Here is a 27,850-nt window from a genome sequence, read left to right as displayed (position 1 = left end):
ATAACTTTGGCAGTTGTCCTCCGACAGAGGACGAGCCGTTCAGCTACATGACTGAAATGTGTCGGTTTAAAAAAGTGAAGTGTGATGGCGAGGCTGCCGTCGAGGATTCGTTGCTACTAAACGAGTAAACAAACCAGATATCAAGAGTCTCGGCTACTACGAAGTTCCTCCCGTGACATATTTCTCTGTGCTCGTCATCCACCTCGCCTGTGCTGCTGTAGCTGCAGTGAGTGGTCTTTAAAACGCTGGTGGTCCGGTAGAGACTCTGGGGGAATCGGGGAGAGTCTGTGTGGACGAGGAGCGGGTGAAGACGTCTTGTAGGCGGCGGAGGGGGGGGGATCAGATGCGGATCTGGTAGCCGTCGCTGAGAGTGCTGAGCTCTGGAGGCTTCCTCTCCACCGAGGCCGGCCTGAAAGATGCAGAGAAACATGCTGAAGTCAAGCAAGTAGAGCTCCCCCTGGTGTCTGGCTGCAGTATAGGTCATAAGCTCCGCCCCCTCCATGTTAGTGGATGGTCAAATACATTTTTTTCAAGGGTGGTTTCTGTCGTTTTAGGTGGTTAATACAATGTTGGTTCATATTCAAGTGTCAGTTTTTAAGATTTTTATTTGACGCTATTAAAAACAGGATGTGACATCATGACGAGTAAAAGTTACTATTGACAACAAGTACAGTGCAATGAGGTGGTGGAGGTAGAGTGAGTCTACGATGTGTGGGCGGGTCATCGATACCGTGGCGTGTGCTGTGATTGGTCCAAAAACGCCTTCCCTTGTTCTCGTTTCTCTGACTGAACAACAACAGAAGATTCATTCTATTTTTTCTGTGTCGCAGTGATTTCAGTAAAAGCAGCCTTTGAACATTTCTTAGCTCCAGCTCCAGCTGCTCAGTTCCTGTCGCAGTCGTTTAAAATACACAGAGGAACCCAAGACAGCCGTCTAGACTAGTGACATAACTACAAAATGCTGCTGATGCACCAGAGCACAAGTACAAACACTGACCTACCTAGTGGGCTCTCTGCAGGAGAAGAAGGAAAAACAAGACTTTGAGACAAAAGACGTACTCGTTTTGTCTGGCAAATATTTCCTGTCATAAATACAAACGATACCAACAAAATATTCACGTCTGACAAACCAAAACTAGAGAACTTCGACTTAAATGAGAAGATTTAGATTAAAACAGAAGCTTTTTGGGAGATTTCTTTAAACCTTTGAGATTTTTTTTTTTCTCGGTCAAAATCAGGTTTTCTGGCTCAAGAATTAACTTTCATGCTCTAGACCAGGGGTGTCAAACTCATTTTAGTTTGGGGGCCACATACAGCCCAGTTTGATGTCAAGGGGGCCAGAGCAATAACACGACGGCGTATTTACCTATAAATCATGACCTCCAAACTCCAAATGTTTCCCTTTGTTTTAGTGCAAAGAAGAACATTATGAAAGTGTTTACATTTAATGACCGGGCATTTCTTAAGAAAAAGAAATGCAAGTTCTAGGTCTCAGTGTTGTGTTATGTCCACAACCTTTACTAAATCTGTGTGTAAACCCTAGGAATAGCAATTTACTTTTATTGAAAAAATTGCAGTTAATGTCTTCAATGTAACTTTTGCAATTCGCCAAATTCATCCTGCGGGCCAGATTAACCCCTCTGGTGGGCCGGTTTTGGCCCCCGGGCCTTATGTTTGACGCGTATGCTCTAGACCAGGGATTCCCAAGTGTGGTGCGCGCACCCCTGGGGGTGCGTGAACTGCCTCTAGGGGGTGCGCGAGATGAAAAATACAATGGCGTAGAAGAAGTTATCTTCTTCTACGCACCGTATATGCGCAACTAACAGAGCCAGCTGCGCTGCACTTGAAAATCGTCAGATGGATCCTCATTTTTATATCTGTTCCTGAGCCTATGCTCTGTGTTATTTATGTTGTGGGTCTTGTGTATCTTTATTACAATTTAGTTAAAATTACTGGCGTTCTAATTTTATTTCCAAAACCGCTGTGTTATGATGCCGTCGTTGTGTTAGCTCCACGGTCATTTACAGTTGCTGCAATTTTTGTTCAATTCAGCTGAAAATATTATCCATATTCCCCCCAACTGATCTGCTTTCTGCCTCTGAGCCTGTCCTCATTCTCTTTGCTCTTAAAAGTGGAAGCTTGTGCGTAACTTTGTTTCATTATATTGTTATAAGAGTAGCGTGGCTCCTTTAAGGGGGTAGTACAGTGCGCATGTGCGACCGTAACGTGTGTGTGGGTGGTAGAGCGAGAGTAGAGCGAGTGCGACGGTGAATGGAAGTAACAGCGAGACTGGTTAGCACAGCTATTAGGGAATTTAGCACTAAATGTACAGTTTATGTCATAGTTGTTGGTGAATAATAAAGTGAAGGGGGTTAGCCCCGAAGTTGGCGTCAACTTCGGCCCTGGAGGAAACTCTCCACTGTGCTTTCCGACTACGGTCGGGGAGCCGAATAGGAACGGTTAACAATATGGAAAATGTTAGTGTTTCAGTTTAATTCACATGTGAGAGCGTGTTGTTGTGATTGTGATTATTTTGTTCTACTGTATGTGTGTTCTGGTAACTTGAGCATGATTAAACATGCTGTCTCTAATATGGCTATTAAAAAGCTTGTTGCTTTTTTTTTTTTAAGGTGTGGGGGATTGGGGGTACGTCAGCGCAGTTGGGATATAGAAGGGGGTGCGCGGCCAAAAAAGTTTGGGAACCGCTGCTCTAGACAAAGAACAAATGATTTATAAAAGTAAAAAAAGCAGCTCCAGAATATTTTGAAGGCTACAGTGCAGCTTTAAAGGAAAGAACAGGGTGAAAACACGAGGATGGAAAATCAAACTCTCTCTCTCTTTTCTCAGGAGGAGGGTGTAAAAGCCAGAAAGTCATCAGATGTAATCCTCCCTCTCTCTCTCTCTCTCTGTCTCATTATTTCTGTTCAGAGTGAAGCTTTTAAACTCTGACACATCAAGGAGAAGTGTTACTTGTTAGAGCTGATCTGGAGAGCTGACAGCTTTTTTATTCCTCCTCTGCACATTTTCCTCTCATGTTTCTTTCTTTCTTTCTTTCTTCTTCCAGGCCTCTTCCTCTCTTCCTCTCCACCTCCTTTTCCAACCTTTCTATTCCCCTCTTCTTTCTTATTTCCATCCTCCCTATCTCTCATCCTTCTTTCTTTTTCACTCATGTGATTTTCTTTCCTTCTCTACTATCTTTACTTTCTCACCTTCTATCTCAACCTTTCTTCGACTCTCTTCCATTCAAACGTTGGGAGGATTACAGTCATTATTATTTAGCTGTTTTAAGTTTGTGTTGTTTGCAGTGAAACGTCCGTCGGTTGGAATAACCCCGTGTGAAGCAGCAGCAGCAGATTATTGCAGCGTGTCTGCTCTGATGTGGCAACATATTGTTAAGTGTGTAAGCGGTCCGCTGATAGCAGTAATGGCTTTTTAAGTATCACACTGGGGCAGTTTGAAGTGGTAATGTGATGTTCTGCTGGGTCCTGATCATTTAACCGCTCCTCTGATGACACAACTGAGTCTGGAGACAATTAAAGTAACTAAGTGTTTAACTGAAGCCTGAAGAGAAAAGAAGCTGATGTGCTGTAGGTCTGGACTGTGTTAACATGCAGCTCTGTTTATTCTAGGCCTGGACTGTGTCAACATGCAGCTCTAATGTTTAAAGCCTTCATAACATGAGTCCAGCTCCTGTCCTTATTCCTTATTCTGAGCTGTAAACAGGCGGGGGACCATGTTTTAGTGTTTGGCTCAAAGGCGCTTCAAGAGCAGATAAATACTAGTGACAGAGAGACGGCTGGATGTTGCAGGAGGTTTGAACTTGGGGAATAAAGCTTCCAGTAGAATCTGTCAGCACTGGGAGGAGAAGGACTCCTGCTGTAGGAATCAAGACTGGATTTGATTTTATAGATGTACTGATCAGAGCAAGAACCAGCTGTGTGACAACGTATTAACTCTAAATTATAACGTCTTTGAAACGTCATAACTTTCAGATAATAATAAAAATCAAACCCCTTCACATGGTCTGAAATAAAGGGAAAAAACTGAGATCTCTCCTTCATAACATGTTCTAGAGACGCTGCTAACCTGAAGTTCTCCCAACCACAAAACCTTAGTGGGGGGATTTTGTTCTGGACTCGCTCCGTTAGGATTCATTCTGCCAGGTCTAATTTTTTGAGCCGTCAGAGAAGCGAGATAATTAATCTCCACATCTATTGTGAAAGATGTTGAAAGAGAAATAACTCTAAAGGACGAACAGGTGATTAAAACCCTGTTCACACGGGACTAGTTTAACCTGAGGACCTCTGGTAATGTGGAATAATCTCAGAGGTCATTTGTGTCTTAATCCTGTGAGAAACGGCCATGTCCGTAATTTGTACAGTAACATTAGCCTAGCCTAGTTCTCGTAACATCAAGTCTTGTGATAAAACTAATCCAGTGTGAATCAGCATCGCTGTGGTTTTTACTTTTGTTTGATTTGCGTCTTTCTTCTGCCTCTCGTCTCTTGAGAATTATGAATGATGTGCTGTAAATTAAAGTCTGGACAGATGTTCAGGTGCAAAGTGGAGACGTTGTTTAGACCCATTCACCCATTTAGACGGAAGAAATCATTAAATCAAGCATTAATGTGTTCGTCTGTTAAGGTGGGGCTGATTTAAATACTGACAGGTCGTTCAGAACTTATTCCCTGGGATCAATAGTCTCATCACATCATGATTTATTTTTTAAAAACATATTTTTCATTATCTATTAGAACTGAAGCTGTCAGAAAGTGTGAAAAGTGTGTCTGATTGGACGGAGGACTGTCCCACTCTGTGTGGACGTATTTATTTCTCTGTACGGGTTGAAACACCCCCATAGCTAAAAGTCCAGATGGTTGTTACCAGACTCATGTTCCAGACCAGAATGCTGCTGTCATTTCATTTCATTTTAGTATTAACCTGCATTAAAAATAAAATTAAAACAAAAACAACAACACGTCGCAGACACAGTCACAGTGAGCGTGAGAGAGCTTCTTGTATGAAAGGTCACCACAGTCATCATCATCATGTCTGTGTGTGTGTGTGTGTGTGTGTGTGGTGACTGTGCAGGACGGCTGGGCTGCAGCTGTCGTCACAGTCAGGTTGTGTTACATCTCGCCGCACAGCTGACGGCAACACAAACACACTCAGCATCCTGCATGTGTGTGTGTGTGTGTGTGTGTGTCAGGGTTTCAAGGTTTCTCTGTTACTGACTTCTTGTGTTGAGTCATCCTGTTTTTAAAGTTAAAGTTTTAAGCTTTTTTCTTAACCAACAGATATTCTACCAGAGATATTACATTCAGTGTGTTCAGTCTAATCTCCTCATTTAACTTAAATAAAAAGTAAAACACGTCTTTAAGGAGTAAAGCAGCTTTAAATTCTCTTATTTAAGGATCAGTGTTTAAGCAGCTGTGGTTCCTGCTCTACAACACCTACACACACTAAACACCTGTACCTGTGTAGAACACATCAACGCTTTGCTTCGCTGCTCCTCCAGCGCCCGGAGGGACGGAAAATCTGAACCTGAGCGTCAAAAAATGTGGAGATTCTTTAAACCCAGTGAGTTGAACTCTTTCTAAAAATAAAACCACCGCCCACTGTTCCACAACCGCTCTGCGCCAAGATTCATGTGCTCCGTGGCCTCGACAACAAGACGACGCTCCAGCAAACTCACCCCTGCAACGTCTGGACCAATCACAGTCTGCCATCTATCTAGCAGTCAGTTGTTATGTTGAAGAAGTGAAAGTAGCACTATGGATCCAAACAATACGATGTTAACACTACGGAGGCCTGTCAGGGTCTAATTTACTCCGCCATGGTCTTATAATATTTTTGCACATTGTGCTTGCGTTGTTTTTTCCTATTGCTCCTGAAAGCATCTCTCCCTCCCTCCCCTCTCCAAAGCTGCCTCCCCCCCCCAGACCTTCCAAACACACCGGTCTCTCACCTGCTCTGTAATTTAACCTGACGGAGAAAACGGCTCGGTCAACTCATGTAACATGTGAAGCTAATTTATGTCGTCACTAATTAAAAATTGCGTTTTTAAAACCCAATATTTGTGCTCTAGACTTTTTTAGACCATGGAGATTTATAATTATTTAAAGAGAGTTGGTCAAAACCGGAGGAAACGACTCCGGACGTAACGTGAACTAGCTTAACTTAACTTGAGCTAGCTAGAAACGTTAGATTGAAAGTCAACTGTTTACCATAAATTAGATTAATTTGTTGATACTTTATTTAATCTTATTTGTCCATATAAAGCTACGTCTCAACATCTCTTTAGTATTCCTGTAGATGAACATTCATAGGCTGCTGCTATTGTCACTAAAACCAATATTCGTGTTGTTACGGTAATTTAACAACTGACTGATAAAAACCCATGATCTTAATCTATCTGCCGTATATTGTATAAATAGTTTCTAATAGTTGGGATAGCTTCATAATTACTGTCAGGGTCTCGTGAAATTTTATATTTTCTAGCTTTATGTTTTAAAGTCACAGCAGAAAGAATAAAGAGCCAGCAGCATCCCGTCACGCTGAGTTGTTCATTACAACACGTCACCCGCTCAGAGTTTCCCTCCCTGAGGCACAGACACTGGAGCGAAGGGGGGGGGGGGGGGCACACTTACGATTTGTCTCTGCGTTGCGTGAAGCGTCGCTGGGGGCTGCTCTGCCGTCGCCGCGGTGATAAGGATTTCCCCCGGCTCCGCTCTTTGATTGGTGACTGGGCGCTGGATGATTTCAGGATCTAACAAAAGGAAGAAAAAGCCACAAATCTTTAGAGATCTAAAACTACGAGATGAAAGTAGCTTTTTATCCTCTGTGAGCTCATTGTTTCTGTTTTACGGTCGTCAAGCAGAGCTAGAGACGATCTGGTGAACGAGTGGCCACTAAAACACAACGTAGAGCTGAAAGGAGAGTAAATAATGGACTTGAATCAGTCAGGTGGAGCAGTGGTGAGCACTGGTACCTCACAGAGAGAAGGTTGTGGGCTCCAACAAGAGCTTTTTGTGAATGTGAGAATGAATGAGAAGGTTGACAGCATGTACACAGAGTATCCTGCCTTTCACCCAATGCTGCAGACACCAATGATTTACTAAAAGATAATAGATGATTGATAACGGATGGATGACTGATCACTCATTTAGTCTGAATAGCTGTGTTTAAATTCCTCAGCGCCAAAGGTGTCAAATACTAAAGTCCAAAACCCAAATATGATGATATAAAACTGACTGAAGGAGTTTTGGTCACACACCGTTTAACTCTTAAAAAGAATCACTGAACTCCTTCTGGCGTTTCAGCGTACAGACACGATGCTAGCGTGACTGGTGGTGACAGACGAGGCAGCATGTGTGCCACAATGAGTTTTTCCTTCTCTCTCTTTTTATTTTTTATTTTTTAATCTTCCTCAGTCTCCACAGAGCGCTGTGACGGATGAGTCGTGCAGACGATCCAATTTAAAGCCAGGAAAGAGGCGTTCGAGAGCGACTCTGAGCTGTTATTAAGATCTCAGCAGGAGAAGAAAACAACAGGATTTCCTGGACTTGTACAGACCAGGAAGTGACTCACATCCCACAGCTGGTCTGGTCCGTCATGCGCCTCTAATAGATACTGGATCAGTGTTTGTGGCTTTGTATTTCCTTCATCTCTCTTTTAAACATTGTTTTGGAAACTGTTGAATCTTAAACTATCACCAAGGACGGTACACGCCAGCAACACAACCTGTTCACACAGCTGCTGCTGGAGAGACGCTACAGGAACAATACAACAATATAACACTGCCTCACATCACCATCACTGCTACCAACAGTATCTACAACACAAGGCACACAGCATTTTATTATTTATTAAGCTTTTAATTTAATCCTTTCAACACATAAAGGCGCTTTTAGAGTACTGCGAGCCTACACCGGTGTGTGCAAATGTGTGTGTAAGGCGTTGTCGCCATAGCCTCTGCATTAACTTAACGCAGAAGTATAAACCGTCTATAATCCTCAAAATAACTGCCTGGGCTATTTATTTATTTATTTAGTGCTTATTTGAACGATAAAAAGGTCAGATTATGTCCTAAGAGCTTTTGTCCATTTATTAACAGAACCTGAAACTTTAAATATCTGCTGGTTATTTCCAGTTTACTGTCCGTTGTGAGAGTGTAATAACCTTACCGTAATGGCACCATGTTGGCTGTAAAGCACAACATGTTTCTTTTCAGAAACCAAATTTTTCCGAAACTGTGACGTAAGTAATCCAAAGTGTGCTTGAGACACATTTGGTTTTAAAGCACAGGTGTCAAACATACGGCCTGTGGGACAGAAGGTCTAATCTGGTCCACATCTGGCAAAGATCACATAGAAGACTGCAACTGTTCAATGGAAATAACTGGTATTCCTAATTTGTCCACTGTTTTAGAAAGAGAAGTGGACAGAACACAACACTGAGACCCAGGACTAAACAGCAGACAGCAATGTGAACAAATTACACTTATTTTTTCTTAAGAAATTAATTTTTTTTCAAAGGATAATTTATTAAATGTAAACATTCTCCTAGTTTATTTGTTCTTCTTTGCAGTAATACTAATGGAAAATTCTGGAGTTTTTGTTATTTATAGGTTAATGTGCTGTTCTGCAAATCGTGATGAATGTGGCCCCTGAACTAAAACAAGTTTGACACCCATGTTTTAAAGCAGGGGTGTCAAACTCATTTCAGTTCAGGGGCCACATACAGCCCAGTTTGATGTTAAAAGGGACCGGACCAACAACACGATATACACGTATTTACCTATAAATAATGACAACCCCAAATGTTTCCCTAAACCCCACATTTATTAAGAAAAAGAAAAGTAATTTGTGTTTAGTTCTAGGTCTCAGTTGTTATGTCCACAAATATGTGTGAACCCTTGGAACAGCAGCTACTTTTATTGGAAAAATTGCAGTTAATGTCTTCAATGTCATTTTTGCACTTTGCAAATTCATCCCGCGGGCCAGATTAGACCCTCTGGCGGGGCGGTTTTGGGCCCCGGGCCGTATGTTTGACGCCCATGTTTTAAAGGGTTACCTGATTTCTTCTTGTTTTAATCCATAGATTTATATTCTTTCTTTTTCTTTAATGTTTTTAATAAGGGAGGCTTGTAAAGTCAGAATGTCCTTATATGGTCTAAACCATTGTGTACATTACTATAAACATCCTGAATCTAAGCAGGTATAACATATAAATCTGTATTTCCATTAACTCCTCAGATGATCTCCATGTAGCTCTTACCTCCCTACTTCTCCTACCAGCTCCCTTCATTCATCTGCTCCCACAAACACAAACTAATTCACTATTTTAAACAAACACAGATTACAGCTCCTGCATCAGAGCGACTTCTTCACATTCCAAACTCACGACTGTTTTTCATTCCTCTAAACCTAATATTAACCTTGGTCCTAAAACAAGTCACAACACAAACACACTGAAGCTTCTCTCTAACAACTTCACATTCTCAGCAGTGATTACACTTAAGTCTCAGCTCCACTGTCCTGTGTGTGTGTCCTGTGTTTTCACGTGTGTGTGTGATGGCATTTGTGTGTGTGACAGCTGCACCCTCGCTGACCTACATATCTTGCTGACACACAGCGCTGTCCATACAGTGTAACACTTGATCTGTCACACAACCACACACGGACTCACAACGACTTTGCCTTGAAGGGATTACTGCAGAAATATGTAAAAAAGAACACACGTGGTAAACCGACAGAAAACTGCAAATAATAAAAACCTGAAGGCGTCGTAAAACATTTAACCTCAGATGACCCACTTCTCGGTGCATCCCTTCCTCACACTCACACGTTCCTTCCTTCCTTCCTTTCATCATCATGCCCTGAATAATTCCTGACAGTTTAGACTCCACGTTGAACCCAAAGGAAGCGACGTCCGTGTCAAATAGTCTGGAAAAATCTAACAAAGGTGTTTCTCTTGTTCAGCTTTAAAAAGAAAAAGAAGTGTGTGGATACTGTGAAGAGTTTAAGCGCCTGGATCGCGTGACGTTAAAGCTTCAGACTGAAGATGAAAACCAGCGACGTCAACACTGGAGATAATAAAATAAACTATGTAAACAGTGAAACTTTGGTGACAGAGGCGCTGAAGCAGACAGGAGCACTGTACCAGCTCATCACAGCCTGAGACGTTTGGTCTTTTCTAGGGAAACTATTTAAATATGAAGTTAGATGTTTGTATTTAACTAATAAGCTTTTCTGTGACTGTGTGGTGTTGCTCACTTGTTCCTAAAAGTCCATTTTCACCACGTGAGGACCAGTTTTTATCGTCCTTACAGATTTAATTTGTGGTTTTGTGACTAATCTTCATCTACTCGCTTCTAGTTCTCTACTCCTCTTCCAGGCTGCTCTTACTTTCTATTAAAACACTACTTTAAAGCTCATAGAAGGATTTGTTTGTCTGGGGAATTCATTTAAAGTTTGACAACAAATTTTTGAACAAACCATCTCTAAAAAGTCCAAACGTTTCCCAGCAGAACACTGAATTGTCACAAGACGGTCGATGTTGTTCACTTCTCCTGCCAGTGGTCATAATGTTGTGGCCGATCGCCGTACGTACCTTCATCCTCATGTCCCGGCCATGTTTCTCCAACTCCTTCCTCATTTCCTGAGCGCCGAGCCGGGCCACGTTCAGCACCAAGTGCTTCCACTCGATCGGCTGGAAGACGTGAGGGTCGTGAGGCACGTACAGGCCGATCTTCACCTGGGAGGAGGACGAGAGGACGGTCACGTCGGAGCGTCCCTTCCCCCCCCCCTTCCTCCCTCCCCTCCTTCGCGTCCCCTCTTACCTTCTTCAGAGTGTGCTGGTACCTCTTGTAGGAGCTCTCGAACTCGGCCACCAGCTCCCCCAGCGTGCGGTGCGTCAGCGGCTTGTCCATCAGGTCCTGGCGGCGGCTCATGCCCAGCGACCCGTAGCGCCCGTTGCAGTAGACGCCCAGGACGACGTGGTGGAAGCAGTGACCCGAGAACTGGGTCTTAAAGCTGATGGGGAAACGCTCGAGAGACGTCAGGCCGTTGGTCAGGTAGCTGGTCGGCTAAAGTCAAGGAACGACCCGAAGACACGTCGTCTTTGTTCATACTTCACGCTTTGTTGGAGTCACTGGATGAATCCACCCAGACACGCTCTGACTGCACCGCTGGAGCTGCGCATCAGACCGCGAGTCTGAAAAATAAACCACGTCCGAGCACGCCCCAGAGAGCGAAAGTGAAAGTGTATTTGTTTGGATTTGTCGCAGCAGAGTCTTGTGAATTAGATTCAGTCTGACTCTCAGAAGACCAGCGCTGTGAAAATGCCACAGGGTAAACACGGAGTCTCAAACTGCTCCGTGTGGGCTGAGTGTTTGTCTCACTGAACCTTTCTCTTATTTAACAAGAGGACCAAAGACAGAGAGGTGATTTATCTGCTACCATCAGGAGCCGGGGGAGACGACGAGCCTGCGTCTGGATCAACTCATGACTCATGAACTCTGACCTCCCCTCTCCCACTGCCTCTCCTTCCAGTCTTCTCTTTCTCTCAGCCACCCAAGTCCACAGCACCTCCTAAATATGGACTGCACATCTTTACGTTCCAACAGAGAGACACAGATCTGGACGGTGTCTCTCTGTTGGCCTGCAGCCAGACGTCTGCTCACTGAAGCCTCCGACTGTACAGATTCAACAGAGCTGCTGTCTTCTCGTAAAACATTCCCGTATAATGCAGAGGTGATCTAATGGATTTTCACATTCCCTCTCTGTCACTGTTCATTTCAGCCTCCTAGCTCTGCTCAGTCCTCCCTCTCCCTCTCTCTCTCTCTCTTCCTGGGGCTTCTCTCTACACTCGGCTCCTCTCTCGATATCAAAGAGGCAAGATTCCAGATAAGAAAATAAACCGGAGAAAGGAATAAAATCCTCTTTATGTGTGCTGTCATGTGCTTTCCTAATCTTCCTCGTAAGCAAACTCCAGGCTCTGAATCAGCTTGGGTCATAAAATATGGCCAAAAGTATGTGGACACGCCAGTGAGAGGCTTACAGTCAGGACTTGAATGAAGCGCAGTTTTACAGCGTACGAGGACATTTCACACAGTAAACAGGGAGCTTCTGCAAGTTACACGCTATATTTAGAGCTATAATTATCGCTCTAATGGAAGCTGCTTCGTACTTTTGCCTTACTCTGCGACAGCACCAGTGAGGGGCGGTTAATACTGCGAGACGACGCCCACAGAGCTGGCACGACCCGAGTTAAACCCTGAATGTCCCGGAGAGAGGACCCAGAACCAGACTAAGAGACAGACAGCTCCCACCACCACAGGCTACGACCACAGTTGCTCTTCGTCCACTTTTCTTTCTGTGTCTTCTTCTGCTCAGACTCACTCGTCGTAACCCACGACGACCTCTTTTTATCGGTTTAGGTTGTGTGTGAAAAATCAAATCAAATAAATTTGGGATGTTTTGAATGTTGGCGCGTGTTGCTACGTAAAAGCATTTCTAATCTGATCCTAGAGCCCGGTGACGATTACGTAGACAGAGTCAACAGGTTAGGTCAGTGTCACATTATCCTAACAACAGCACAGGGTGTGTCCACTACCACAGGTGTCTACAGGACTCACCTGTTGACTGACTCATATAAAGGAGTGGTCACTGAGCCCGAGGACAGGTGAGGCCTTATAGCTCAGTGGTTAGAGCACTGGTCTTGTAAACCAGGGGTCGCGAGTTCAATTCTCGCTGGGGCCTTCCTCCTTTTCCTCTTTATCGGGGTTCAGACCCCAGGGCACGAGTCAGGTGACATGTTTGATCCTGAGCTGATTTGAATGTCACAGTGAGTTCATTTAAGGGAAACGGAGCATGTGAGGAAGCAGCCACACTCACAGATGATCCTGTTTTGACCTCTATTTCTTCTTTATTAGATTATTATTTTTATTTTTTCTACGTCCCTCTGGCTCTCGTGTCCCTTCTTTCCGTCAGCCTCGTTTTTTTTTCCTACGGAGCAGTTGCCACTATTTCCATTTCCCTCCGTCATGCCTCCTTTCATCATGTTGACTAAAGCCAGCCTCCATTAGAGTCACTGTCAGCTGTCGCCCTGACGGCCCCACAGAAACGACTCCGTGAAACTGGACCAACTGCCCGAGTCCTACAAAAACTGTCAGACCAAACCCTACCCACCACCGCGTACTATTGGTGCTATTAAAGGGTATTTTTGTTTTTTTTAAAATGAAACTATTATATTATCATGTACTAATTCAATCAGGAAACACTGTGTGTAATATTTAGTGAACGGTGCTGATGTGTGTGTGGGGGAAATATCAAACGGGACTAAACTCTGACGGTTCAAATTGGGACTGGATGATATGTTGAGTTTTTAAGATGTACTGATATATTTGTTAATGCAGGAAATAAATATTCTCTTACTTATTTACTATACCAGAGTGTCTGCTTCCAACTGTGGCTTTGGCTTAGCATTATCTAGAAAACATATTGAGATATTTAACTCATAACTCGCCTTTCAACTAAAAAATATCCAGATATGATTGTTGCTCCACGTCTCCCAGCACTAATTCAAATAAAACTGGTTGTCATCACTGATTCCTCACTATATTTTTCCATTTAGCTGCGTTGAAAATACCCGTTATATAAAATATTAGACTGTGAGGTGATTTGATAAAGGGATTGTTCTATTCAAGCCAGAGCAATAACGAATAATCAGATTAAATCTAATTTAAACATAGAAATAAAGCTGCAGGTTTCCTTCTATTGCTACACACTGCTGCTCTGTCAGATGATACTAAGCTTAGGAGTGTGTGATGTGTGTGTGTGTGTGTGTGGTGGGGGGTTTTAAACTTTGAAGCGGGCTTGTTGCCAAGCAACACGGCTAGATGTGGAAAAGGAGGCGATGGTGGTGGTGGTGGTGGTGGTGTTGGGAGGGGGTGGGGGGCATTAGGGCATGAGAACAGTACGCCTCATTGATTCCACCCACCGATAACAAAATAACCTCTCGGCCCTCGGCTCGACCAGGAGACCAGGACAAGGATACATCCCCAAGATGACGGCTTCCAGGCATTTGATTGGCAAAGACTCCCTGATCATCTCTCTAGCTGTCTCCATTAACCTGGAGGAGGAGGAGGAGGAGGAGGAGATGAAGATGAGAAAGGACAAGGAAGTGTAGGAGAAAGAAAGGAGGATGAAGAGTTGAGGGAGAAGAAGAAAAGACAGAGGAGCAACGAGAAGGAAACAGAATCAGAGAAGAACATGTCATTTCTTTGAGCTTAAAAATACGTCTTCAATTCATTCACATGAAGATACAGATCACTGTAAACCTTGTAGAGGACTCAGTCTTCTGTTAGGAGGTTTTATTGATTGATCTACAGGTGACGTCTCTTGTCTCGTCTCTGCCCTCTCTCCACTCAGAGCTCCTCCTCTCAAACAAACACCACTAACATCAGCCTGACGACCTCGTCAGCTTTTTTTTTTGATCCAATCATCTGATCCACACAATGACCTGATTACTGGGAATAATCAGGTTAAGATGCAAACTTGATTAAAGCATCTACATGGTTCACAGAAACCTCTAGGTTTGTCCTGATTACGTTGTTTTGACCCTTTATCTGATACCGATCTGTTAATATTAAACAGCGGCCGATCTGATCTTAAACGTCCTAGAGTTGGTCTCCTGTGTCTTCCTAAAGTCTGTCCTTGTCTTCCTTGTCTTCTCCTAGAGTTGGTCTCCTGTAGCTTCCTAAAGTCTGTCCTTGTCTTCCTTGTCTTCTCCTAGAGTTGGTCTCCTGTGTCTTCCTAAAGTCTGTCCTTGTCTTCCTTGTCTTCTCCTAGAGTTGGTCTTCTGTGTCGTCCTAAAGTCTGTCCTCGTCTTCCTTGTCTTCTCCTAGAGTTGGTCTCCTGTAGCTTCCTAAAGTCTCTCCTTGTCTTCTCCTAGAGTTGGTCTCCTGTAGCTTCCTAAAGTCTCTCCTTGTCTTCTCCTAGAGTTGGTCTCCTGTAGCTTCCTAAAGTCTCTCCTTGTCTTCTCCTAGAGTTGGTCTCCTGTAGCTTCCTAAAGTCTCTCCTTGTCTTCTCCTAGAGTTGGTCTCCTGTAGCTTCCTAAAGTCTGTCCTTGTCTTCCTTGTCTTCTCCTAGAGTTGGTCTCCTGTAGCTTCCTAAAGTCTCTCCTTGTCTTCCTTGTCTTCTCCTAGAGTTGGTCTCCTGTAGCTTCCTAAAGTCTCTCCTTGTCTTCTCCTAGAGTTGGTCTCCTGTAGCTTCCTAAAGTCTTTCCTTGTCTTCTCCTAGAGTTGGTCTCCTGTAGCTTCCTAGAGTCTGTCCTTGTCTTCCTTGTCTTCTCCTGGAGTTGGTCTCCTGTAGCTTCCTAAAGTCTCTTCTTGTCTTCCTTGTCTTCTCCTAGAGTTGGTCTCCTGTAGCTTCCTAAAGTCTGTCCTTGTCTTCCTTATCTTCTCCTAGAGTTGGTCTCCTGTAGCTTCCTAAAGTCTTTCCTTGTCTTCTCCTAGAGTTGGTCTCCTGTAGCTTCCTAAAGTCTTTCCTTGTCTTCCTTGTCTTCTCCTAGAGTTGGTCTCCTGTAGCTTCCTAAAGTCTTTCCTTGTCTTTCTTGTCTTCTCCTAGAGTTGGTCTCCTGTAGCTTCCTAAAGTCTTTCCTTGTCTTCCTTGTCTTCTCCTAGAGTTGGTCTCCTGTAGCTTCCTAAAGTCTTTCCTTGTCTTCCTTGTCTTCTCCTAGAGTGGACTGGATTCAGTCCAATAAATCTTTCAGTCAAAGTTAATGTAGTGTGGAGAGGGTAGCTGGTACCTTGTGTTCTCTACTCCAGAAATGTTCTGGTCATCCAACGCTGACAGAAACTCCCTAACCCTCTCTGGAAGATGTTTCTCTTTGACGCTGTGATTTTATTTCTGCATGTGTTGAATCAAGTTGGTAGTACTGAATGATGATCTCCTACTACCACCTACCAGTTTACAAATTTCTGTCTGACTGACTTCATTTTCCAGAGTAAAGTTAACAGATTAGGACGCTAGCCAACCGTCACTAAAACAGAATTTAGTTTATGGCAGAACTAAAATAAATAACTATAAAAGAGTGGAAACGCTGAATCCTGATACCGGTACAGATGTCCCGATCACTAGTAACCTCGCCTCTTTTACACGATCTGTTGTTTTACATATTTAGAATCTTTTTCTTAATGCACATGGTTTTTGCAGTAAGGAGACAATAAATGAAACTTATTAAGGTGTGAAAATAACCAAACAGAAGCGTTTAAACTAGAGTCTGATCACTGGACTGTTGTGTTAACATTAGTGTTATCAGATCCCACTTACCCACACAGTGGACGGCTCTTCTTGATTTCAAAGAACTGGGTTCCTGTGTGGTTATATCTGAGACATACGTCAGGGAACAACATCTTGGATGGGTTTCTCTTGTTCTGTATGTGTCCCCGTTGACTCAATGCTCCTGAATGCAGTGTTATGATCATTAAAGCTGTGGGAGAACTTCAAATGCAACGTGCCGCCATGCGTGTTGCGTTAAAGGATACTGCAGAGCCTTCATGTAGTTCTGGATGGCCACCAGCCAGTCAGGGACCGACATGGACGGTTTGAAGGTCGGAATGGAGGGGACAGAGTGCTGGAAGGAGAAAAGACAGGGAGAGAGTGAGTGTTTCCAGTAAGTCAACATGTGGTAACATTCAGAGCCCTAAACTAACCTTCCAGTATCTTTAAAAAAATCTTCCCAACTTCCCGTGACTCATTACAGCTCATACGTCTGGAGAACAAACACCGTGGCTGCACGAGACGTTCCTCACGTTAAAGAGAATTCATTTAAAGCTGAAGGTCTGAATCATGCAGCCGAGGGGAGCCGTGGTACGAGTCAGGAGGTCACTCCGTCCAAACCACAAGAAATAAATGCATCACGCTGGAAGCTTCAGATACCAGGACACCACAGCTGCAGAGGGAAAGACTGAAACATGGCTGCTTATTGTAGGGCCCTATAAAATCCGTTTTATTTTTTCCCAAATTCCGTTTTTTCCATTTTAATTTTTGGTAGTTCTGTTTTTTCCATTATAGTTTTTGCGAATCCCATTTTTTTCACCTTTTACTATCAAAAACAGTGTGTTTTTGATGTAAATGACTAAAATGTACACAAATTAAATAGAAATTAATTACTTTATTCAGGTGACAGACAACACGTTTCCTCGATATGGCAAAATTAAAGCGCATCAAAAACAAGCAGCAAAGTTTTAAGTAATGAAACTATACCGCTATATTAATTAAAAATGAATGAAAATTAAATGCTACCGAATATGTCATTATTATCATTTTAAAAAAATTAAAGTGACGGGTAAAAATAGATTACGACGGGATTTTTATGACCCTGTCAGTCAAAATGACCGACAACGAAAAAGTCTAGCGCAACCTCTGCCTGACACATATAAGTCGTTCGGGAACTGCTCGGCTCTGTCCTGGAGGGTTAGCGTCGAGTTTCGCAGTTTTTTCGCCGACGAAGACAGAGCCATAGCCAATGTTTTGAAGGGGGAGGGGCTCAGTCTTTGGAAGGGGCTTGTTGTGCCACCCAGATTTGCTTCCCTCCGTGCAGTTTTCCCCAGACGTACGTTCCTCTCCCACATGAAAACAGCAAATTATGTCAAATTCCGCGATATTCCGCGTTAAAAAATAGATTCCGTTTTTATCGGCCAATTCCGCGATTCCGTCTGCGATTCCGTGATCGCGGAAATCACAGGGCCCTATTATTGTTAGAGATGGAAACCTTGTTGGATGCTCATCTCTATTTGGCAAACGTCTGATTCAGATTAAAGTCTCATCAGAATCGTTTTGATTTTCTTTGCAGAGAAAAAAATCACCTCACAATTTAATCAATTTATTTGTCCTACAATCAATCAATGCAACAAATTATTTGACCAACACTTCTCAACCTTACGCCTTCATCGCTGTTAACTGTTTAATGTTGTCCACAGTTTATTTCTTTAGCAACAGACGTCGATAACGGAATCTAAACATGTCGCTTCTTCAGTGGCAGACATTTTGTCGCAAATAAAATCAATTCAAAGGCGCTCAGATGACATGTATGACGATGTCCCTGTTACTCTTCTGTCTATCAAGACCAACCAAACGATGTCAGTGTTTCCCATACGATGTTAACACTATCGTGGACCGTCGGGGTCTAATTTACTCCACCATGGTCTCATAACAAATCAGAAACGTACGTGACTCACAAAGCTATTTGTGTTGTTCACTAATAAAATAACGTTACCGCTACTTTTTAAAACCTGATGTTTGTGCTCTTCATTTTTTTTTTAGACAATGGAGATTTACAATTATTTAAAGAGAGTTGGTGAAAACTGAAGAAACGACTCCAGACGTAACGTGAGCTAGCTTAGCTTTATAAGAGCTAGCTAGCAACGTTAGATTGAAAATCAACTGTTTACTATAAATTAGATTTAATCGCTCAACAGCTTGTGTTTAGTATTCATGTAGATCAGGGGAGTCAAACTCATTTTAGTTCGGGGGCCACATACAGCCCAGTTTGATGTCAGGGGGGCCAGAGCAATAACACGACGGCGTATTTACCTGTAAATAATGACAACTCCAAATGTTTCCCTTTGTTTTAGTGCAAAGAAGAACATTATTAAAGTGTTTACATTTAATGACCGGACATTTCTTAAGAAAAAGAAAAGTTCTAGGTCTCAGTGTTGTATTACGTCCACAACTTTTACCAAATCTGGGTGTGAACCCTAGGAATAGCAATTTACTTTTATTGAAAATATTGCAGTTAATGTCTTCAATGTAACTTTTGCAATTCGCAAAATTCATCCTGCGGGCCAGATTAAACCCTCCGGTGGGCCGGTTTTGGCCCCCGGGCCTTATGAACTGCACAGGCTGCTGCTATTTGTTGATCTTATTTTATGTGCCGTATACTTTATGGTTTGTAATCGCTGGGATAGCATCATAATTATGGTATAAATAAATAAATGCCATGAAATTCTGTGGGAAACACTGGATTAAATTGACCCAGCATGATGAATTCCTGATAAAGGAACTGCAGAAAAAAGAAAAGTTATGGGCGGGGTAACTCTGGGCTACAATATTTGGACAAGAGATCAATAAATAACTTTAAACGCAAACACTCGCAGAGCTTCTGTTTATTCTTGGGGATGTCAAAAACCTGCTAACATTCGAATAACAGGCCGATAACACGAGCTCTTCTACCGCTGCTACGAGTGGCAACGGCAAAAACTGAGAAACAAACCTCATCTGACGCTGGAGAGCCACAGGAAATAATAAAGAGATAACACGAGACACCAGCAGCCTCCAACACAGACTGTTGAGCTTCTGTGGATCTGTAGTGGGACTTACCACAACCTCAATGCACACACACAAACACACAAACACACACACACACACTGGAGGCATATACTGAAAATGAAAATTTCACCTCAGCACGAGTCATCTGAAAGAGGAAACAGCGGTCACAGCTGTGGATTCACACTCGACCACACCAGAGGAGAGTGACTCAGGGTGGAACACAAACAGCACTTCCTGTGTGTGTGTGTGTGTGTGTGTGTGTGTGTGTGTGTAGAGGAAGGGTGAACCATAGCATCGGCCCTATCATTTCCTGTGGCATTTCCTGTCCTTCGCTATTTGTGTGCAGCGCGAAGGAGGACGTGAGGAGGGAAACAACCGCGCTCACGCCGACTCGGCTGCGGAGCTCTCTGCGTCGCGGCCTCTTCCGTCTCTTCACCTCTCTGCCCCGTCAAAAAAAGAAAGAAGAACGTAAAAGAAAAAGTGAAAGCGGCAGGTCCGAAGTCTCGAGACGAACACTGACAAGTAAACAGGCAAACTCTCTGGAGCAGAAGCGCTGGGGTCGACGTGTGAAACCCACGGAGTTATAATGAGAAGATGCAGGAAACGGCATTTATTTAAGAACATGATGCAATGATTTTATGATATGACATGGGATCTTATAAGTAACCACCTCACTTCTCTTTTCTTTCACTTTACGTGTTAAACTACTGTGACTGTGTGTTGGGCTCAGAGCCAACTAATAAACAGAACGCAGACTAACTACACAAAAGCAAAACACACAGTCGTATAAGCTAATGGCTCCAGTTAAAGCAGACGACCCGTCACTCACAGGATACGATCGGCCCACTGGACACTCTTCTGTTCATCAGGCCAGTGCCCATAAACCAGTCTGCCAACCAGCTGAGACCAGTAAATAGCAGGTTTTAACTGCCACATAATCTGTTATGTAGTGAAATCCTCACTAAAGCGTAACACTGCATCAGCTGACACACACACACACACACACACACACACACACACACTCTAAAGCTGCTCTCTGCTGGGTGAGATGAGTGGTGATCCCTCCTTCATCATCCTCTCTCCTCTCTGCTACAGTGGAGCCGTCAGTTCAGAACCTCAACGCGAAAACACTCGATTTAAAACGCCGTAAGGTGACGTTAGAGTCCACAGAGTAGATGAACTAAAACTAATCTTGTCTTTCTTATTTGCTTCTTTATAGTCATCTTGGTTTTTTTCCCCGCCTTCTTCTCCTCTCCGTCGTCCGCAATGTCCTTCACCTTCTCTCATGTCACCGTGTCTTTTCAGTCCTCCCTCATCTTCCAGCCAGAGACATAAAGACACGTCTCATTGTGGCAGCTCTGACCTTCCCCGGTTTTTTGAACTTTGAACGGTTCAGAGGAAGGGGGGGGGGGACGGTGATGTAGCGTCGTGGAGGCAGTGGTGACTAAAATGGAGCATCTAAAGAACATACGCTGCAGTTTATAACCGCAGACTGTCCATAAATATGGACGACACGTCTCCTCTTCCTCTCATTGGTCAAACTGACGCTACTTTCACGGGGATACGTGCGCCGCCATCTTGCGACTTTAAGCCAGAGTCTGATCTGTACGGTCTGAGGGTGGAGCCACGACATCGATGCCCCGCCCACACTTCCTCCAGACTCACTCTCCTACCTCAATACGTCTGGGTTGGCATGGCAACTGGTGGTCGCCATTATGTCACATCCTGTTTCTATAGCTGCAAACAACTAACCAAAACAAAGCTGACACCTGAACATGCATCAACATTATATTAACCACCTATTTACCTGTTTTAGTGTTTTAGTTTGCCCCAAGTCCCGCCCACTAACATGGAGGAGGCGGAGCTTATGACGTATACTGCAGCCTCCAGCCACCAGGGGGAGCTCTACTTGATTTGGCTTCACTTTAGAGGAGAACTTTATCCAGTCTACGTTTACAACAGCGCTAATCAAAGTTAACGGCAGGATTTTACTTCCTGTATCACCTTTTTTTTTTTTTTTAAAAGATCAAGTTCCCAACATAAATAACATCAATACTTATATATTGAGAAGTTTCTAAAACAACGAGAACTGGATTACTGTAGCTCGTCAATGTCAAATAATTCATAATAGGTAAATAGAAGACGGTTTAATTATTAAAATGAACTCTATTTACAGATCAATAGAATAAAACCAAGAAAGGCCACAACTACAACTTCCTGCACTTTCGCTCTGCGCGCATTAAAAATTAAAAACTACATAGTAAGACGTAGAGAGAGAGAGAGAGAGAGAGAGAGAGAGAGAGAGAGAGAGAGAGAGAGAGAGAGAGAGAGAGAGAGATCATATTTCATGCTCTCAGGATATCTTTAGAGAGAGCAGGACATCCCCAGGAATGTCTGTGTGTTTATGTGTTTGCACAGGAACTGAAGACAAACCAGTAATTTCATCTCAGAACAAACCTTCCTCTCTCGTTCAATTATCCTTTTCAGCTGGTTGTGTAAAAACCGATGACAGCCTCTTTCTTTCTCTCTTTCTTTCTTTCTGACCTTCAGCTTCAGGCAGCGGTATTTAACCACGGCTCGTATCTACTGCAGGAGAACGCTCAAACAATAAAAAAAAAAACACCTCCTTCTAGATGATCACAGCTGTCTTTGCGTCGCGGCACATCTGTCTGAACTAATCCACGCTGGCAGGCGTCCGTACGCGTCAACGTGCCGTTTGTGTTTAAATTACTCAGCAGGCAGAGAAACACAAGTTAAGCACCGCTCCGCACTAATCTGCACCACAAACATAAAAATAATTCTGGGCCCATCTGTCACCTGTAGGGTTTTAACTAAATGTCAGAATGTTCCTCCGCTGCAAAACGCTTAATATGTCTGGTTTGAATATAATCTGTTAATGCTATTGTCAGATTTAACTCCAGAACAATACGACTGTTATCGGTGGAGACTCCATGAGTGACCCGACACCAGGTCTAGCTCACGTTCATGTCCGTGGACGACGCTTTATAAACTTGGATGAGAAGTCCAACGGCGTCACGTTTCAGTTCAAACCGGATCATTCAGCCAATAGAAACTGAAAGCCACAGAAAGGATTAGAAACTAATTAACGACTAAAATCTCCATTAAATGGTGAACACACACACTCACACACCCTGGATCTGTGTCTCCTCCTCCTCCTGTCAACTTTTAATTATATACATTTCAGAGGAGGCCTTGGATCCAGAATTAAGAGATCAGTTTTTCCTACAGCTGAGTCCTGCTCAGTTTTGTTTTCCATTAAAAGGCCTTTAGGTAGTCCAGTTGGCATCCAGAGATTATCCACCACCCAGATTGTATTAGAGGGATTATTTGTTCGCGGAGCCAAGACTTTTTATTCTGTTAATGAGGGCACGGAGAAAAGGCAACGAGGACTCCGGTCGCTGACAATGAGCCGTGTTTACTTTCTGTTTTCTCTCCCAGAACCAACAGTCAACTAACTAATCTTATTCTAGTTGTCTCACGTCTGTAAATGTCTCTCATTGTCGCTGTAATATCCATAAAAGTCAACTTTCCTTCATTCTTTCTCCCTCCTCCTCCTCCTCCTCCTCCTTCCCTGCCTGAAGGCACAGTTAACCCATGTGGGTCAGTGTATCAGCAGCTGTTTCTGTGGTAACCACCTGCCTTCACACTTCACACACACACACACAGCAGAGTCAGGTTTCAGCGTGAACCAACTGACGCTTCAGGTGCTGGCGTTTAGCAACGTGATGCTATGAACACAGAGTGAAGGTCACGGCGTTGGACTGGAGGATGAACCGTTAATTAAAAGTGTTTCAGTCTTTTTATCCAGTGATAATTAAACACTGATTATTTACAGTGTTAAACTACTATAAGACGTGGTCAAAGGTCTCGTCAACAACAGACACAGGGAACATATGTGTGTGTGTCTGTGCGCGGTTTCTTCTTCTTCGTTGGTGTGTTTGTTAGTGTACACAGTTCCACCTGTTGTCCTTCTGTCCAGAACAGAGTTCAGGGGGAGTTTGGCCACTGCCGTCCAACCAGGTCACTAATGACCACATGGCCAATTAGAGGAGCTAAACAACAACCAGATCCCCCTCCTCCTCCTCCTCCTCCTCCTCCTCCTCCTCCTCCTCGGCCTCAAACACAACCAGCATTCATCCAGAGCACTGACGGGAAAACTATGAGGAGAATCTGTTCTGATGGGCCTCAGAATGATGAATGGTCATGGGTCGTTGTTTCTACCAGACAGCAGTGCGCCATGCTACTCCACTAGCTACTACTCCAAACCAGCGACAAAGCAGCACCACAACACAGGCCGATTGGTGACGACACCTCTCGTTTCCTGTGTCCGGACCCTGAACAGCTGCACTTGAATGCACCGCAGAGACCACGGTCAACGGCCAGCTGGTAGATCTGTCCTGTACCTGCGTGAAAGGAAATAAATCTTCATGCCAGCAGGCGGCACTCGTCTGTATTTGTTATTCAAAAAAGGGAAACAGGAAGCTAGGGGAGAGCTACGATCTGGTCTACCATTGTTACTCTGAACAACCAATCAGAGCGGTCCCTCTCTAACCAACTCGTTACGCCACCAATTCAACATGTCCAGTCTGTCTGCTGAGAAGCTGGTGACAAGATGTCCAACTAGATCCAACGCTGAAGGACAAACTAAAAAAATAAAATAAAATGACGACTCAGAACCTGAAAATGGCCGACCGTTGGCTTTGGTGGCGTCCTCCGTTAATTAAAGACGTTTCTCAAGTTAAAGCTGCTGTGAAGTAATTAAGCAAAACATTGTGTGTTCCACTGAAACTCTCTACAAAGAAGTTAGTTCATACTACGTTTAGGTTTTTGACATTTAAATCTTTTTTTTTATTATCGTTCTTAAGAAGCAGAAATCTTCTTGCTGCAGCCAAGCTATGAAAACTGGTGTGTGTGTGTGTGTGTGTGTGTGTCTCCATGTGTGTGTGTGTGTGAGTCAGGAGTGACACCGAGTCACACACACTGTGACAAAACCTAAAAAAAAAAAAGCAGAATAAACATCTCAGGACGGGTATGATGCCCCAATCTAGGACCCTCTGTGTCATGGTAACGTGATGCATTTTAGTGTGTGTGTGTGTGTGTGTGTGTGTGTGTGTGTGTGTGAGCACATATTAACACAACTAGAGTGTAAAAAAACAGGTTGACACCAACACCCAAGCCATGTAACTGTGAACACACACACACAGCAGGAAGCAGATCATCTGACTCATGTTACAAACATGAAAATCAGAAAGACAAGAGGTGGAAATATTCTGAGATGGAGTCTGTTAGCAAATCTATCGCTGCATCTGAGACTGAGACTGAGACACAGAGCTGCTTGAGTGTTTGTCCAAGCATCACAAATCTTCTTGGGAGATGAATTTTATGCTGGGTAGGTGTCTGCAAACATTTCTGTTCTGCAGAGCATCTCAAACGCAGTCAGGAGCAGCTCCTTCAGCTCTCACACTCGTCCGTCTTCTTGTCTCATCTGTGTCAAGAGGACGACGGCTCTGGTTTTAATGATCTAAACACTGGAGGAGCTTCGACCTTCGGGTTTCTCAGCAACGCCGCGGGACGAGGGAAACCCAGAGGGCTCCTCCACGGAGGAACCCTCATGGTTCTGCTGTCATGTGAACACGCGTGTCCAGAAATTCCTTCACGTTCCTACTTCAAACCGGTGACTATATGCTCCTAAAGTGGTAGTTAATAACGAAACAATACTCAGGACGATGGAAATATTTGGACATTTTTCCAGCCGAGTCTCGTTGTCCAATGTTCTATTGACTTGAGGTTGTTTTTTAAGTCTTCAGACTCGTTGTCTCCCTCAGCGTACATGTCTGAAGACTGGAAAATAAACCTGTGAGCCAGCGATTCTACTATTTACAGCCACAAAAGGTTATATTTCTCAGTTTTTCCCACATGGAGACGAACCGGCCAAGATTCTGCAACAAACTCGGAAAACCCTGACAAACTATTCCTTCAGCGTGTGATGAAGCGGTCTCCGCCGGCTTACCTTGGGGAGATACGCAGCGTTCCGTATCCTGTCCACCATCTCCTGGCCTTCGGGGTGCACGGCGGCCACGTGGGACCACATCCTCTCCCAGGTGACGCCCTCGATGGGGAAACCCGCGCGGTTAACGTAGAAGAGGACCCCCCCGTCCTTCTCCTCTTCCTCCCCCGGGGACCGGGCGCTGTTGTTGGGCGGGGACGCGGGCGCCTCCTCCCGGGCGCTGCAGCGGAGGAGGCAGTGCGAGCTGGTGCTCTTGGACCGGCCGTGTCTGCTCAGCTTGGCCGGGGACGTGCCGGCCCGGCTCGGGGAGGTCGGTCCGGTCATGGGTCCCGGGGTCAGGCAGTCCTCCTCCAGCTATGAGAGCTCCTTCTCGTTGTCCGGCACTGGACAGTTCATGTTGATCTTCATCGGCTAACCTGGCACGGGGTGAAATAACACAAGTGGATCATGAAACAAGGCTTACGAGGCTTTTTTAGCCCCCCGATCCAATACCGATCTTTTATTACTCAACATCAGCTGATCCTAGATTCCTCCTAGATCACATGTGCACCACGCGACTGGATTCACTCCAATAAATCTTTCTGTAAAAGCTAATGTAGCGTGAAGAGAGTAGCTCGTACCTTGGCTCTAGAAAACTCATCCGACGCTGCCATAAACTCCCTAACCCTTGACGCTGTCTCGAGGAAACTCTTTTTCAACACAGCGCTCAGCGTTTGCCGTCGTTCCTGTGCCGCCTTGGCCTGAGTGGACTCATTCTGACAGCGCTGAATGACGATCTCAAACTACCACCTCGCAAAACATCCACACGCTTCAACGCACGATCTTGAGTCATGTTCTTCTTCGGTTTTGGGCAGCTTCCATGCTAGCCAATCGTCAAACGCGACTAAAACAGAAGAAGAAGAAGAAAGACTCTTGTTCTTGGTTTTATTTTGGCAGCTTTGACGCTAGCCAACCACCATTAAAAGAGATTAAAAGATGTTTTTAAGCTACGCTGACGTGGTGTTGGTTTCTGGTTGCACCTAAAATAAATAACTACAACATATCAGGGTTAGTTGAACCCGATACCGATCCGATCGTTTAAGAAAATGCCTGGATCGGAACCAATACTGATCTCCAGATACCAACTGGGACATCCCTAGATGTTTTTCTAGGTACTTTCCACCGAGTTGGTGCAACCAAAGAAGATTTGTGTCCTTTCTATTTGGGAAGGGGAATGAAAGTAGTTGAAGACTTCACAGCTTGACTACAAAACCCCAAAAAATGAAGCCACAATCTTCTCCAAAGTAGCACCAGTTGACAACATTAGGATTATCTCACATAAATCCTACAATAAATCCTAAACTCACAAAAAAAAAACACATTTTAAAACATAAAGAAAGCAGCACAGTAAGACATCTGTCAACTGAAAGCATTTTTTAAAAAATATATTAAAACCAAAACAATTAAATATGAACACATGCTAGTTTCTTTTTTTACAAAATACCAAAATACTTTTAAACTCACTTATGAGTCGGGAAACAGACAAGTTTAAACCGATATTAAGATATTTTCCTTCGCTTGCATCCGTTGAAATGTTCCAACCGTTATTAATCCAACTGGACCGTTGCTTTTTTTTTTTTCTTTATATCTCCACCGGGGTTTCAATTTGAGATTAACGGCAGACTCCCCCGTTTAAAAGGGCGTTTGAGTCGAATAACACCCGGTGAGAAGAGGTGAGTCCCATTCATAACGAGGCGGTGTTGTCCAGCCCGGGCTGCGAAGTCCTGTTTCGGGTCCGAGGCTTTGTAACTTCGTCGCCTTCTTGCACGCGTCAAGCTCGCGCACGCTAACAGCCGCTGGTGCTGGAATCTCACGCTAGGTTCCGCCTTCAAAATAAAAGCGCCATGTTTTATTAATGTAACGTTTATTACAAAATGCGCGCTGTAAGTCGTTTAACGAACCCCACAAACCCACGATTTATTCGCGTGTGAGCATTTAGAGTGAACCGTGGCGTATAGTAAAAGTAAAGACTTAATTAAATTAACGAAACAAATTAAGCCCCTGCTGAGCTTTTTTTTTATTTTGAAAGTATCAACCGGAAGTTCTGCTACTGTTGCTAGCTAGCCAACACTGCGGGGGCCGTTGCCTCCCATCACATCAATCCGGGGGAAATTACCTCTTCTGTGCATCTCTTTCCCCGTCAGCAGCCCACACGGCGCCTCGGCGTCGGCTACCTCTTCATGAAATCCGACTTCATGGCGATAAAACAGGCGCTTCTTTACGCCCTCACATGATTAAATCATTGGGGATGAAGCGGCTCGCGTCTACCTTCTGTTCTCCTGTATCTCCTCTCTCTCTCCCCCCCTCCCCTTTTTAGTTAGCTCGTATCCCCCGACGCTCGGCTGCTTCTCATTGGTCGAGCCGACAAAGAGGGGCGGGCCCGAGAGTGTTCGCTACCATATATGGAAGTGACGGTGCTCTCTGATTGGTCCATTTTGATGGACGAA

At 44.1% G+C, this 27,850-nt stretch overlaps 1 protein-coding gene across 1 annotated transcript; it reads right to left on the bottom strand.

The window, feature by feature from the left end:
* Window positions 1–27,356, bottom strand: vash2 (vasohibin 2). The gene is made up of 9 exons (XM_084559794.1): window positions 26,868–27,356; window positions 25,368–25,780; window positions 16,552–16,640; window positions 16,337–16,393; window positions 14,061–14,135; window positions 10,843–11,080; window positions 10,614–10,757; window positions 6,650–6,768; window positions 1–409 (listed from the first exon to the last, which is right to left on the bottom strand). The coding sequence occupies exons 2-9, from the start codon at window positions 25,686–25,688 to the stop codon at window positions 340–342; spliced, it is 1,113 nt and encodes a 370-aa protein (XP_084415920.1). The 5' UTR covers window positions 25,689–25,780; window positions 26,868–27,356; the 3' UTR covers window positions 1–339.
* Window positions 27,357–27,850: the final 494 nt, after the last annotated feature.

This window comes from Chelon labrosus, assembly GCF_963514085.1.
Source record: "Chelon labrosus genome assembly, chromosome: 14".
NCBI classification, from domain to species: domain Eukaryota; kingdom Metazoa; phylum Chordata; class Actinopteri; order Mugiliformes; family Mugilidae; genus Chelon; species Chelon labrosus.
Note: the sequence above shows the minus strand (reverse complement) of the source record. Positions and strands in the feature narration are given on the sequence as shown.